Raw genomic sequence first — 16197 nt, 5'->3', positions numbered from 1 at the left:
GTATTCGTCATCGCCACAATGGCGTATCACCCGGCGTGATGGTATGGGGTGCCATTGGTTACACGTCTCGGTCACCTCTTGTTCGCACTGACGGCACTTTGAACAGTGGATGTTACATTTCAGATGTGATACGACCCGTGGCTCTATCCTTCTTTCGATCCCTGCGAAACCCTACATTTCACCAGGATAATGCACGACCGCATGCTGCAGGTCCTGTACAAGCCCTTCTGGATACAGAAAATGTTCGACTTTTGCCCAGGCCAGCACATTCTCCAGATCTCTCACCAATTGAAAACGTCTGGTCAATGGTGGCCGAGCAACTGGCTCGTCACAATACGCCAGTCACTACTGTTGATGAACTGTGGTATCGTGTTGAAGCTGCATGGGCAGCTGTACCTGTACACGCCATCCAAACTCTGTTTGACTCAATGTCCAGGCGTATCAAGGCCGTTATTACGGCCAGAGGTGGTTGTTCTGGGTACTGATTTCTCAGGATCTATGCACTTAAATTGCGTGAAAATGTAATCACACGTCAGTTCTAGTATAATATATTTGTCCAATGAATACCTGTTTATCATCTGCATTTCTTCTTGGTGTAGCAATTTTAATGGCCAGTAGTGTAAGAAGAGCACGGCTCTGTATATATAGACTCGTGCTAATACGGCATTGTATCGTTAGGCTAGGTATAGAACTACTCGTTACTCCAAAAGGTCTGAGGCATCTATTGCCTGATGTTTAATGAACGCAACCGCCAATGGAAATTAAGGCATTTTTAACTGTAGCTGAGGGTGTAATCTAGATACAGAAGAAATATGCTGGATATACATAAAATTATATCCTCATAAACGTCTTAGGTAATAGGCCGTCAGCGCCCCGGCGTCTCAGAACATTATCTGTTACAGCATGGCCGTCAGTGGGAGAAGATGAGTGCCGATAAGCCTACAAGTAACGAGCGACTCCAGAAAAATAATGGATTTATTACCCCGTACCATCGCACGCAATTTCAACAAGAAATTACCAGTTTCGCCCGTCAACGTGGTTTCCTGCGTGTGCTTATGACTGAACGCTGCTTCCCTTTACAACATGAAGATTGTTGGTAAGGGACAAACCTGGTCTCCATCACAACCGAAATGTCACTGTTTCCAGAAAGACAGAAAATTACCATCATCTCTTGTGTGTGCAACGCTTTTAAATTTTTCTATCTGCTCTCATTTGTTCCTATTGGGACATTACTTTGGTCCATTTTGTGACTGATGGCAGTAGTATTACATACCACCAGTAGGCTGCTTCCAGTATCGTTTCAGGCAGCAGTACCTCAGTGAGTATACAGCTGGAGGAATTTGCGTCTGCACCTGTTCTCTGGGAGTCGCCGTACAGTGTGTGTGGCGGAGGGTATTTCTGGTACCATTATTATTTCACCCCTTCTGTGTTCCATTCGCGAATGACGCGTGCAAAGAACGACTGCTGATAAACTTCCATACGAGCTCTGATATTTTTACATCTTGGTCATTTCGCGGGGAGGGATTAATACATTGACGATTCTTCTTGGAACGTACACTCAAGAAATTTCAATAGCAGCCTCCTCTGTAACACAGTTTGGTTTAGCACCTCCTTCACGTTCTAGTGTTCACTAAAACATCCCGTGACGAAGCATGCTGGTCTCCGTTGTAAACCTGGCTCTGAAACACAGTTTGATGTCCACCTCACTTGGGACTGTGTGAGACAGACAGCTCTCACGAACCAAACTACCTATCAAAACTTGTTACACATTGGAAACGCTAGTTATTTGAATGAAAATTAATTATTTACGTGATATCAAAATGGCCCCAAGTAACTGGCTTATGGTGTCGGTGCCTCTACGTGTACTATATCTAACATGAAATGGAATAGAATTTCTAAATACTTAAATTAAATCTAAGTTCCAGTGAAATTTCACATTTGTTTTCTCAGCACGTATTCGGATAAGATTCGTAAGGTACAAGAATTTTGACTTTACAGAGGCTGCCAGAATAATGAGATTATACCAAATAGCAACATTGACTTGGTTTATTAGTACAACTTAAGGGTGGCAAGACCACTCTGATAACGGGTGAACAAATGGATAATACCATACTCGATTTGAAAGACGACCAGAGAATTTACCATTAGTTGCTAGTTACGTGAATAGTTACACGAACCTGACCCCGGTATTATACGTAGTGGAGGGCACCACACGTTGCCCAATACATGATTGGTGTGTCACTTGTACATTTACAACTTTTCAGATTGAATACAACCCTTGGTCGGATTGCTCCTAAACATCCTCAGAGTCTCGAAACACCGGACGCAGATACATCTTACAAACTGAGTGCTAGAAGCTGCAGCTGCAAGACATATGTTGTTGCAACCGAATAAGCCCGAAACATCAGTTGCGGGTCTGACAGTCGTCCTTCCGCTTTCGCAACTAATCAGCGTGAAATTTTTCTAAGTCTGGAACGAGCGCGAACAGTACTTAATGAAAGCCAAGACCTGAGACAACTTCACTGCTACGTAATCTGTGACAAGACTCTTTTTTTCTCTGCTTCATAATTCGGTATGATAAATTCGGTGCACCTTCCTCTGTCAATCGGAGGGCTAGCTCCATAGCTTCTGTCGAATGGAGGGTTTTATGACAAAGCTACATCTCTACGTAGTGGAAGGCACCACACGTTGCCGAGTAGATGACTGGTGTGCCAGTGGGCATCATTTCCGTGCACAGTGAATCGATCGATCAAAGTTTTCCCAGGCTCAGTGACATTTTGATGCCTTCTGCGTGTACAGAGCAGAACAGAAGACAAAGCATAGCCTAAAGTAGCTACGGCTTCTCAAGGAACATGGAGAAGAGCTATCTCGATGGAAACTTTTTCAGTTAAAACGCCAGGAATGCACTCTTTTAGTGAAAAACTGCTTTCATTTTTTCCTACATCAGGAGGTTTTAGACCTACACTCCATGTTTCTTGAGACTTCCCTGTATCCACAGACACAATTCCCGAGTCGATCCACTGCCAGCGTGATCCCATCGCCTCCGATTGCACCATTCGGCGGCAGTGGACTCCAGGAAGCAGACCCCTGCTGCAATAGGAATCTCCCCTTCAAGGCAGCCACCAGCTAAACCACTACCGACTTCCTGTAACCACTGGTTCCCGCAGCTCACTAACATGGATTTTATGCACTTCACTCTAAAAGAAATTCGGTAGAAGGGAAGAAGTGGAACCGCGGATGTATCATGCAACCACTTATCAAGCTCGGAAATAGTTTAAAGTCACAAGCATATTTGAAATATTTAATGTAATCCATTACGGATGTGAGGTAATGGTTGTTTTTACAGTAATAATCGGTAGCTTTCAACTGTATTTCTGTCCTACACACAATATGTATCTAGAGACAGTGCTATCATCATAAGGTTGTAAAACATTGCTTATGAGAACTATTTTTGAATGGTTCTGTGCCATTTGACTGTAATAATTTTTATTTCATTGTCATACAATACAAGTTTCGGCCTTAGACCATTTCCAAGTACAAAAAGACTTCAGACTGGTATGAAATGTCTTTTGACATATAAATAAATTTTTGTTCTGGACAATGGTCTAAGGCCGATATCCGGACTGTATGATAATAAAATAAAATTTATTACTGTCAAATGGCGGCAGCATCACTCAAAAAATTTATTTTGGCTCCAACCAAAATAAAAATTGCCAATAGCTCATGAAAGCTCATTGATAAAGGTCCCAGATTGATGAAAATAGTCAAGCATCCGTTAAATTGGTGTTTTATAAGTTTTTTAGTGAATGAATTATGTTTCCTTAAGATTCAAATGGTTCAAATGGCTCTGAGCACTATGGGACTTAACTTCTATGGTCATCAGTCCCCTGAACTTAGAACTACTTAAACCTAACTAACCTAAGGACATCACACACATCCATGCCCGAGGCAGGATTCGAACCTGCGACCGCAGCGGTCGCGCGGTTCCAGACTGTAGCGCCTTTAACCGCTCGGCCACCTCGGCCGGCTCTTAAGATTCTTCCAGTTAATCTCGTCCTGGTATCTGCTTTTCCTACATGTAGTTTTGTCCGGTCATTCCACTTTAGATCGGTCTGGACAGTGACTCCTCTGTATCTTGTGGTTCTTATTGTTTGCAGCGATTTGTCACCAAAATTATAATCAAACAGTAATGTAATGCCGTTGGTGGGGAGGCGTGCGTGCCTCAACGATACAGATAGCCGTACCGCAGGTGCAACCACAACTGAGGGGTATCTGTTGAGAGGCCAGACAAACGTGTGGTTCCTGAAGAGGGGCAGCAGCCTTTTCAGTAGTTGCAGGGGCAACAGTCTGGATGGTTGACTGATCTGGCCTTGTAACACTAACCAAAACGGCCTTCTGTGCTGGTACTGCGAACAGCTGAAAGCATGGGGAAACTAAAGTCGTAATTTTTCCCGAGGGCATGCAGCTTTACTGTATGCATGGAGAGCTGCATCAAACCAGTTTCAGGACTGAAGACCACAACAACAACAACAACAGTAATGTAACTCTTCGCCAGTTACCGCATAGTATGTTAAATTTTACGTTCAGGGTGTAGTGCCAGTCGCTACACCAATGAGGGATGCTGCACCATCCCATGGGCATCAAAGCTGGCAACGGAATTGCAAGTATCTGTCAGACGCCGATAGCGGTCGTGTAGGATCCGGCAGACCCAGTGGAGCCACGCCTCCAGCGGCTCCGTATCACGAGCGCCCCCAGCCCGGTGCAGTAGAGGACGACCGGCGGCGGTCACACGGCCCCTCTCACGCTACGTGATGCTGCGCAGAAGCCACTTAGTCGTGGCGTTATTGCTTTAGTTCAAAAAGTCTCTCCCTTGTTGACACTGAGAGCTAGACTCTATTTCTTGATGCGTTATTTGTAACGAGTCTTCATATACTTGGAGAAATGCAAGTTATATAAATCTTCAGCTTACCGTGTTAGGTTGTTCGCATATCGCTTCTGCTCCTGTCTAACTTTGCTATGACAACACTCTGTAGCCCATCTCTCCTTCTGTGCAAAGTTGTACACACAGCTACAGTCTTCCGGTGTTGTAACCATCCAACAGACAACATCATCTACACTACTGGCCATTAAAATTGCTACACCAAGAAGAAATGCAGATGATAAACGGGTATCCATTGGACAAATATATTATACTAGAACTGACATATGATTACAGTTTCACGCAATTTGGGTGCATAGATCCTGAGAAATTGAGAAATCAGTACCCAGAACAACCACCTCTGGCCGTAGTACCGCCCTTGATACTCCTGGACATTGAGTCAAACAGAGCTTGGATGGCGTGTACAGGTACAGCTGCCCATGCAGCTTCAACACGATACCACAGTTCATTAAGAGTAGCGACTGGCGTATTGTGACGAGCCAGGTGCTCGACCACCATTGACCAGACGTTTTCAATTGGTGAGAAATCTGGAAAATGTGCTGGCCAGGGAAGCAGTCGAACATTTTCTGTATCCAGAAAGGCCCGTACAGGACCTGCAACATGCGGTCGTGCATTATCCTGCGGAAATGTAGGGTTTTGCAGGGATGAAATGAAGGGTAGAGCCACGGGTCGTAACACATCTCCACTGTTCAAAGTGCCGTCAATGCGAACAAGAGGTGACCGAGACGTGTAACCAATGGCACCCCATAGCATCACGCCGGGTGATACGCCAGTATGGCGATGACGAATACACGCTTTCAATGTGCGTTCCCCGCGATGTCGCCAAACGCGGATGTGACCATGATGATGCTGTAAACAGAACCGGGATTCATACGAAAAAATGACGTTTTGCCATTCGTGCACCCAGGTTCGTCGTTGAGTACACCATCGCAGGCGGTCGTGTCTGTGATGCAGCGTCAAGGGTAACCGCAGCCACGTCTCCGACCTGATAGTCCATGCTGCTGCAAACGTCGTCGAACTGTTAGTGCAGATGGTTGTTGTCTTGCAGACGTCCCCATCTGTTGACTCTAGGGATCGAGACGTGGCTGCACGATCCGTTACAGCCATGCGGGTAAGATGCCTGTCATCTCGATTGCTAGTGATAGAGACCGTTGGGATCCAGCACGGCGTTTCGTATTACCCTCCTGAACCCACCGATTCCATATTCTGCTAACAGTCATTGGATCTCGACCAAAGCGAGCAGCAATGTCGCGATACGATAAGCCGCAATCGCGATAGGCTACAATCCGACCTTTATCAAAGTCGGAAACGTGACAGTACGCTTTTCTCCTCCTTACACGAGGCGTCATAACAACGTTTCACCAGGCAATGCCGGTCAATCGCTGTTTGTGTATGAGAAATCTGTTGGAAACTTCCCTCATGTCAGCACGTTGTAGGTGTTGCCACCGGCGCCAACCTTGGGTGAATGCTCTGAAAAGCTAATCATCTGCATATGACAGCATCTTCTTCCTGTCCGATAAATTTTGCGACTGTAGCACGTCATCTTCGTGGTGTAGCAATTTTAGTGGCTAGTAGTGTATTTATTGGCTGCCTGAAGAAAGACTTCAAACAGCAAGGAAAACATGACAGTTTCATACGGCTGACTCTTTTTTTCCATCCAGTCTCTCTTTGTTGTCTGTGTGTGTGTGTCTGTGTGTGTGTGTGCTGAGCTGATCGGCAGATGTTCACGAGTGTGGGTGTAACCAGCAGTGTGCGTCGCGTTGCAGGCTGCGGTAACAGCGCGAGCTGCGCGGCGATGCGGGCGCGGCTGTGGCCGGCGGTGCTGGCGGCTGCGGCGGCTGCCGCGGCGGCCTCTGCGGCCGGAGCGCGGCCCGAGCTCAGCACCGAGTTCTTCCTGGTGCCCGAGGCGCCGCGGCCCGCCACCAGGGCGCCGCCGAGCCCGGCAGCCCCCACGCCCCCGCCTCCGCCCCCGCCACCGACCTGCCTCTCCGCGGCCAACTGCACCGCGGCCGGCGCCGCGGCCACAGAGCACGACGGAGTTCTGCGCAGGGAGACCTGGGTGAGTCGCCGGCGACACTCGCTCCACGTTTCACGCTTTCCACACTGCTCGGCATCGCTCACCGGTGATTCCCTCCTTCGCACGCGCGCGTGTGACCACTCTCGACTAATCTCGTAACATAGAGGGCGTACAAACAGCTCGGTTCCTAGCTGTGCAGTTTTGTAGAGGAGGGGCAACGGTAGTCGTGAGCGTCCGCGTTTGGAAGACCACTGCGCATTAGGAGAGGTACGACAGTGAAAGCCTCTGCACAAACGCATATTTTTCAGAATTTCTTACCTACAGTTAGCGATTCTGCAGACGGTCGTATTATTGGGTTATGTATGTACGATAAAGATGGACAGCCGGAAATTAATTAAGGGGGGTAGTACGTCAAACGGGCCGACTTCGAGCAGGAGAGGCACCACAGGACATTTTAATTTCCACTGTTTATACTTTTAAAAATAAATTCATAAAACTTTGTCAGTATGACCAGGAAGGATTCAGAATTCACACTCATAGCAGTGGAAGTTCGAAAACATAACAAAATAATGTTTTTTTTACGTGTGAAATTTCATCATTTTCTCACTCACTAATGGCTGCATTTGTTGCTATAGGTACACTTTTCTTCATAAGTTAGAGAGATTCTTCGATGAATTTTGCACAGCATACATACCATACTTACAGGTGTATGAAACTCTAGAATTTATTTAATTTATGAAAAAACGAATTATCTGTTGTATTTGAAACTTCATGTTTAGAAAAAACACAAATTTTTGTAGTTAATTACCTCAATTTTTACCACAGTTTTTAATATATTTGGAAAATTCTAGAGTTTCATACACCTTTAAGTATGGTTTGTATGCTGTGTAAAATTCATCGAACCATCTCTCTTACTTATGAAGAAAAGTGTAGCTATAGCAACAAATGCTACCATTAGTAAGTAAAAAAAATGAAATTTTACATGTAAAACAAATTACCTCGTTATGTTTTCGAACTTCCACTGCTATGCGTATGAATTCTGAATCCTTCCTGGTCATGCTGACAAAGTTTTACGAATTTATTTGCAAAAGTATAGAAAGTGGAAATTAAAATGTCCTGTGGTGCCTCTCCTGCTCGAAGTCGGCCCGTTTGACGTCCTACCCCCCTTAAAAGAATTATCAAAGGCTGTCCTCAAGGGTCAATCTGCGGCCCTATCTTCTGGGACATGACAATCGAACCCCTCCTACAACTTCTGGATGGGGATGATAGGTCAGACAGAATAGTCTCCTAAGCAGATGACCTATTAGTTGTAATCACTGCAAACAGCAGAGCCCAGTTAGAAGAGAAAGCCAGTGGAATTCCACAAACAATTACACAATGGTGTCACAAAAATAAACTCAGGATAGCCGGAAACAAAACAACATACACATTACTGAAAGTATCACTCCAAAGAAATGCTGTTGTTAAAATTGTGGACACAAACATCAAACGAGCGCACGTTACGCGCTATCTTGGGGTACACATAGGTGACAAATTGAATTTCCACGAACACATAAGGCTAGCAACAGACAAAGCAGGAAAAATACTACGCAAACTGGTGAGGCTAAATTCAAAACAATACAGATTACCTCTACCAGTCATACGGACATACCACTGTGCGCCCTTCGAATCAGTACTCTGCTTCGCAGTTAGCACGTGCGCATGTAGACTGAACGTGGTCAACAACAAAGCATCGGTCAGACGAATGCAGAGAAGTGTCCTACTTAGGCTATCTGGAATCTTCGGCACCACCTCAGCGGGTGCACTGTGTGTGGTGCTCGGACTATGCCCCATAGATATCACGATCACATACAGAGCTGCAAGATACTGGTTAAAGATGGGGAGACTAGATAAGATAAACACAATAACTGGTGTGCTGATAGAGACGGTACGTCACCTTAAAAGTAGGCCCTTGGACACATGGCAGGGTGAGTGTGATGTAAGTGATAAGGGACGTAGACTGCACGACTTCCTCCCTGACATAAGGGAGCGGTTGAGGATCAAACATATCAATCCCAGCCGCGGTATGGTACATTTCTTAACCGGACACGGACCTGATCCCGCGCACTTAAACCGCGTGTGTTTGAGGCAGACAGACATCTACGTGCACCTGCGGGTAAGAAGGTGTCCCAGAACACACTGTCTTTTCCTGCGGGCAATACACTACAATTAGACTACACACACACACACATATATATATATATATATATATATATATATATATATATATATAAAAGAGACGAAGAACAATGGGCACAATTAAACGTGTTGAAGAACAGTATTTCAGAAACAACACATGAAGAGTACATGCGGACACGACATAACAGACATGCCTATGTTCAACGTAACAACAATCTCAAGAGGAGGGACAGCGATACCCACAGTGATAGCGAAAACAGTGACAATGAGGTGGAACAGGAGGAGCAAGCCGAGATCTGACAGTAAATAAGCATAAAGTCCTGGCGATCCAGCCAATAAATCAAAAAATGCTGTACACGGATGGGCACCTAAAGTTAATACATAGGATTAATATTAAATAGGATAAGCAATACCGTTTGTCTACTAACAACCATTTGTGTGTGTGTGTGTGTGTGTGTGTGTGTGACTGGCGGTCAACGGCTCGAAGAAGCCATTCCGAGGTATTCACCGTCAGTCACATTCGGTGATGGTACTAACAAATCTCTCCTCTATCCTATCATATTTTTATATTCTTCTTAATAAACAACAAAATTGTATTTATATTTCAACCTTGAATTATTGTTATTTCGAAAAGTATTATTCTTTGTAAATGTTATAGGTAAAAGAAAAGAAAACTGCAAAAAGATGAAAAACGAAAATTGTAAGATGTATGACCTGTTGTAAAATATCAGTTAACAGGTCTATAATTTGGCAGCAAATAAATAAAATGTAAGACAAATAATTCCACAAATACAAAAGTTCAGAATCAATAGTCTCTGATTAGATTACTGAAAATAAAGAATGCATTAAACGAAAGATCAATCAAAGTAGAATGGGAGCTCTAACACACACAGCAACAAAGACTACTCATAAGACAAGAAAAAGAGAAAACTTTTGTCGCATGAACGAACTGATCTTCCATTTACTAGCTGTCATCAGAATGTATGGTTCGAGATTCGTTGTCACCGTCGATGTCGTCGACATCGTTAGGATATACCGTATGGTGTATTGTGTATTGAAACCGGGGACCTAGAAAGGATGGAAAGGCTTCGTCCCGCCGTAGCGCTCAGTAATTCCCAAACCCACAACAGGCCACAGCAGTCCACCCACCGCTGCCCCACACCGAACCCACGGTTATTATGCGGTTCGGCCTCCAGTGGACTCCCCCCCTCCCACCCTCCCCCCCTCCCCCCCCTCCCCCCCTCACCAATCCCGCAAGGAACGTCTCATACCAGGATTGTAACCCCAAATTTTTGCGTTAAAAATGGTTCAAATGGCTCTGAGCACTATGGGACTTAACATCTAAGGTCATCAGTCCCCTAGAACTTAGAACGACTTAAACCTAACTAACCTAAGGACATCACACACATCCATGCCCGAGGCAGAATTCGAACCTGCGACCGTAGCGGGCCCGTGGTTCCAGACTGAAGCTCCTAGAACAGCTCAGCCACACCGACCTGCAAAATTTTTGCATGGTAGAGTGATTATTGTGTACGCGTACGTGGAGACAGTGTTGTGCACAGCAATCGCCGACATAGTGTAACTGAGGAGAAATAAGGGGAACCAGCCCGCATTCACCGAGGCACATGGAAAACCTCCTTAAAAACCATCCTCAGGCTGGGTGGCACACCGGACCACCACACTAATCTGCTCGGCGCATTCGTGCCGGGGATCGGCACGGTTTCCGCTCGGGAAGCAGCGCGTTAGACCGCGCGGCTAGCCGGTCAGGTTGAATATACCGTAGACCACCAAGAACTATTTCGTTCGTTCATTTACCATTCTTCGTATATTTCTTTTTGACATCTTCAACTTACCTGGAACTCCTGTCTACTCTATCTCAGTAATTGGTAGAAGTTTTATCTCAACTGTCTTCCTATCTCCCTCGAGCTTAAAAGTAACAATCTTGGCACCCACACAAACTTTTGCAAGCGTCCTTTTAATTTCTACTGCGTTTATTTCCGGGTGATTTGGAGACAACCACAAAATCAGAATGTCCGTAAATGTTACAAAAGTTGGTCTACACTAAACATATTTTCTGGCTTGTTACTTTTTATTAAAGCGTGTAATTCAGCTCTCGCGTTTCCCTTCACGCACTGAGTATCACGAGAATTCAACCAATTTACCATCTCAGCCTTCTAGCCGTTCATTATTGGTGGTTTTCCTTCTTGCAGGTTGTGGTAGCTTGCATTGTCAGCCACAATAAAGGACTTACATGGTAAGTTGGGTATTAATTTCTGTTCCATCCCCCTGATAAAAAAAAGAAGAAAGTGATTCACTCGAATTGCAATACTGATTTGTGCAGCATTTGAAGTGAATAGTAATGGCTCATATAATTACGTCGAAAATTTACACCCATCATGCTGATCTTCCATTTTACTCCCATAACTAATTCTCCTGACTTGGTCTTTCCATTTGTCTCATTTTACTTCTTTCTTTTGGCTCTGTTTTAGTTCCCGCCTTCCAGCCTCTCTTTGATTACGTCCTTTATTATTGTGATATCCCTCACGACTCCATCCACTTCTACCTTTAACAGGTGGCCCCCTAAAATTTTCTCTGTGATCGTCTCATCGTCTGTCTTCCTTGTCTTCATGTTTCTAGATTTTATTTTCATTGCTGCTAATTCTTTCTGATAATTCCGCCATTGTTTTTCCTGCCATTTATTCAGCCGATCAGTTTTAGTGTTTGTTCCCAGATTTTAACGCACTTTTTTTTTGGATCATTCAGTTTTAAACTCCTGTCTCAACTCTCCACAAGATTTGGTCAGTTGGTCAGTTCATTCATTCATTACGTTGTTAATTTGGCCTAACTTCCTACCCGAAGTCCCGTTATTTTATTCAATCTTATCATCAATTTTCCTACGCAAATCTTTCGGATATCGGTCTCATTTCTAGTAATATGTCCCTAATGCTGATATTTTCTTCTTTTCCAACACTAAACTCATCATCTTTGCTTGACAGTCCTGTTGATCACAACATGACTTACAATGTCGTTAACCTCTTGTTCCCCACTTATCTCAACAATATCGTCATATGCTACGTCGTGAGATTAACTCCAAGACAGTAGAGAAACATTGTCATTATTAACCAACTTATGAATATCGTCCTCATGATTATCAACACTTCCTTGAGTGATAATCTCACTACCTGTATTTTCATTAATAGAACTCATTTTGCCTGATGTACATTATTTGTAAATCACAAAAATTATAAGTCCTAAAATTCCGAGACGAATTTCTATTAAAACTAAAACAATAGTTCCATTCTTGGACAATAATGCAAATACACTGACGGGAAAAAATTGCAACACCAAAAAATGGCTAATGTAGAGTAATGAAATATTGGGAATACACTTGCTATAGGTAACATATTTAAGTGATTAACATTGCAAGATCAAACGTTACTGTAACCGCGAAATATGACACAGCAAATGTAATACGCTGCTACATTAATAACGCGTGTAATTGCCAGAACGTTGAATGCAAGCATGAAAATGTGAATGCGTTGTGTTGTACAGGTGCCGTATGTCAGTTTGTGGGATGGAGTGCCATACCTGTTGCACTTGATCAGTCCGTATAGGAACGGTTAATGTTGGTTATGAATGACGCTATAGTTGTCGTACAATGATGTTCCACAAGTGCTTGACTGAAGACAGACCTGGTGATCGAGCAGGTCAAGCCATCATATCAACACTCTGTAGAGTATATTGGGTTGAAGCACCAGTATGTGAGAGAGCGTTATCCTGTTGGTAAGTACACCCTGGATTGCTGTCCATGAATAGCTGCACAATAATCGAATCACCAGTCTGACGTACATCTTTGCTGTCAGGGTGTGTGGCATAACCACGAGAGTGCTCCTGCTATCATACGAAATCCCACCCCAGACCATAACCCCAAGTGTAGGTCCAGTGTGTGTAGCAAGCAGACAGGTTGGTTAGAGCCCATGGCTCCTTCTAACGAACACACGGCTATCAATGGCACCGAGGCAGAACCAGCTGTCATCAGGAAACACAACAGACCTCCACCCTGTCCTCCAATGAGCTCTCACTTAACACCACTGAAGACGCAAATGGTGGTGGTTTGGGTTCAGTGGAATGCACGCTACAGGGCGTGTCGCTCGTAACTTTCCTCGAAGTAACCGATTTGAAACAGTTCGTTGTGTCACTGTGGTGAACAGCTGCTCAAATGGCTGCTGCAGATGCAGCAGGATGCTTCAGAGCCATACGCTGATTACGATCGTCTCCCCTCTACGTAGTGCCACGTGGTCTTCCGGCCCCCTGTCTTCTAGCGACTGCACATTCCCGTGACCATCGTTGACAGAAATCATGTACATTGGCTACTGCCAAGTCTTTCTGCTGTACCATAATATCGCCCGAACACGTTCATTTTCTACAGTGCTAACACATCGTCTCATAGAACGCTCATTCGGTGTGGCAATTGAGTTCATTACAAATCCTACATTGCTTGAAAAATGACATCTACGTCTATAGCCATTCAAAAAGCCTTGCTGCCACAGTCCATTAATATTGCTCCACAACAACAGTCCAAGGAACATCCAGTTTCTCGTATTTCTATTACACGACCTCGTTCAAACTCACTGAGGTGTTGACAGTTGCATCTTTGTCGCCTTAAAAGCATTCCGGACTAACATCAACTCATCACGTCCAATCTCAAAGTAGCTAACGCCCATGACCGTTACAGCGTATATACAGCAAATCTGATTTGCATCCTCATAGTGGCGCTACTACTGCAACTCTTATGCGACAGGGGCGAAATCTGAATAGACATCACCTTCCAGATATAAAAACACGCGTATCATTTTTCGTTTATGTCGCACAACACCTTCTTGGTCTTGTGATTTTTTTTCCGTACAACAAACGTCAATCACTGCGAAGTTATACACTGCACCAACACTGTCCTCGTCGATCTGCTTAATCGACCAGGCCCACGCCAGCTCTGCCAGCTGCCATTCTTGGAGTCGCTCCCGCCTTCGACCACGCGTCCCTGATGCCGTGCCACCGAGACCGCTGACTGGTCAGACCACTGCCAGCTTCCGGTAGTGCACGCTGCCGTTGCTGCACTCATAGTATCTCTCAAGCCGTCCAATACGAAAGCCGCCTGCATCCGTTCAGGTCTACTTCACTCTTCATTACCACGTCGACATCTCGACAGTTGACGTCCACGCGCAGTTCGTAATAATTCTCACTGTACCATAATGTCGCCTGATCACGTCCATTGCCTACAGTGCTAACACATCATCTCATAGAGCGTTCATTCGGTGTGGCAGTTGAGTTCATTACAAAACCTACACTGCTTGCAAAATATCTACATCTACAGCCTTTCAAAAAGCCTTGCTGTCACAGTCCATTAATATTTCTCCACAACAACAGTCGAAAAGCAACGTTATTTCGTAATGTTCACAGTTTATAATTGACATTGCCACATGTAATATCTATTAAGAGGCAGAAATATTGAAAATTTCTGTTCATAATAACGTTTTCCTCAATAACAGTTCAAAATCAGAGTTATCGCCTGAAGTTCAATTTTCAATGTAATAAACTTTGTCACATGTAATGTTAATTATCCAAAATAGTTTCTACCATAGCAGTTATCCGCTGTCTTATGGCAGTTACTGAAATTCACACACGGTAGTCTTATCATACCTAGAGTTAATTGTTTAATGGTTGTTTTCAAAGTTTAAAATTAATATTCATTGTTCAGAATATTTCTTGCCATGACTGTTTGCCAAAAGTTCAAACATATTATTCGCTGTTTAAAATCTTTCATGCCATGCCAGTTACATACCGTTTAATTGCTAGTTCAAACCAGAGATGCGAAGTGTAGCGATTCCTAGGCCGACAACCTAATTCGTCAAATAACTGGGATGAAATATGGAATTTCTTGCCCTGACATTTTACTGTGTCTGACGTACTTACAGCGCAATTTGCTCTTTGAGAAATGTCGATCAATTCGCGATGAGATGGTCTTCTTCCTTGGCTGTACAGAAAGTTAGGTTTCTTACCTTGTGTCTTCTAAAATAGCATCGATGTCCTCATTGCTTTTCTTGTCTGACAACTGCAGATTCTAACATGCAAGTAATGAACAGTGAATAATGGTATGGCAAATGGGCATATCTCAACTCCATTACACCGAAAGTTTCAAAGTAAAGGGATCCAACTGATTTTTGTATATCTCAATCATAAAATCAGGAAATGAATTTTTACTATAATAAATCACTTAAGAGTGTCTAAAAGTGATGTATTCATCAAAGATTGCGTCCTCGAATCATCACTCATCGAGCACAATTATAGTCACAAAATATCTTCATATGATTTTGATGAATGTACGGGTATCGTACACAAACGTTTTCTGAGGCAATTCAAGAATTAATTCACTTTTACGCAAACTTGAGAACTGTGCACGGTGCACACGTATTGCCAGTCGGAACACAGTCGAAGACTAGCCTACCGTTTTGCCCCTCCCTGTTCAGTGAGCGCTTATGATTGTCGGTTCACTCAGAGAATGGTTTATGACGTTAAATTTATCTTTACTTCAGCTTTGGGCATGAATTTAGATTTGCTGAACTCATAATTAGAAAGCCATCAGCGTGAGTAATATCACAAGCATAGTTGGAATTCTGCAAAAACATTTAAATAGTAAATATAAATAATCAAGTTACGTCGAACGTGCCAAGCCGAGTAGGTGAATCACCGATCTCTCTATACGCTCCAGTGAGATACTACTGGCCGGCCGGTGTGGCCGTGCGGTTAAAGGCGCTTCAGTCTGGAACCGCGTGACCGCTACGGTCGCAGGTTCGAATCCTGCCTCGGGCATGGATGTGTGTGATGTCCTTAGGTTAGTTAGGTTTAATTAGTTCTAAGTTCTAGGCGACTGATGACCTCAGAAGTTAAGTCGCATAGTGCTCAGAGCCATTTGAACCATTTTTTTTGAGATACTACTTCTATTCCACCACCTTCCCCATGTTTCATGACCATTTGCGCTTTGTGAGATGGCAGGTTTACCTGTCTT

The 16197-nt window shown here is 44.0% G+C and overlaps 1 protein-coding gene and 1 long non-coding RNA gene across 2 annotated transcripts in view; both read left to right on the top strand.

Annotated features, from left to right (window-relative positions):
* The window catches only part of LOC126236858 (uncharacterized), a 423152-nt gene extending 416381 nt beyond the window's left edge, over window positions 1-6771 (top strand). Inside the window, exon 4 of the long non-coding RNA XR_007544996.1 lies at window positions 6706-6771. This is a non-coding gene — a long non-coding RNA (uncharacterized LOC126236858). The remainder of the gene's footprint in view (window positions 1-6705) is intronic.
* A 65-nt stretch (window positions 6772-6836) lies between these two features.
* The window catches only part of LOC126195937 (uncharacterized), a gene marked incomplete at its 5' end in the record, with an annotated part of 83982 nt that continues 74621 nt past the window's right edge, over window positions 6837-16197 (top strand). Inside the window, one exon of the mRNA XM_049934530.1 lies at window positions 6837-6998. Coding sequence (XP_049790487.1) covers window positions 6837-6998 — 162 coding nt within the window. The remainder of the gene's footprint in view (window positions 6999-16197) is intronic.

This window comes from Schistocerca nitens, chromosome 1, assembly GCF_023898315.1.
Source record: "Schistocerca nitens isolate TAMUIC-IGC-003100 chromosome 1, iqSchNite1.1, whole genome shotgun sequence".
NCBI classification, from domain to species: Eukaryota; Metazoa; Arthropoda; class Insecta; order Orthoptera; family Acrididae; genus Schistocerca; species Schistocerca nitens.
Note: the sequence above shows the minus strand (reverse complement) of the source record. Positions and strands in the feature narration are given on the sequence as shown.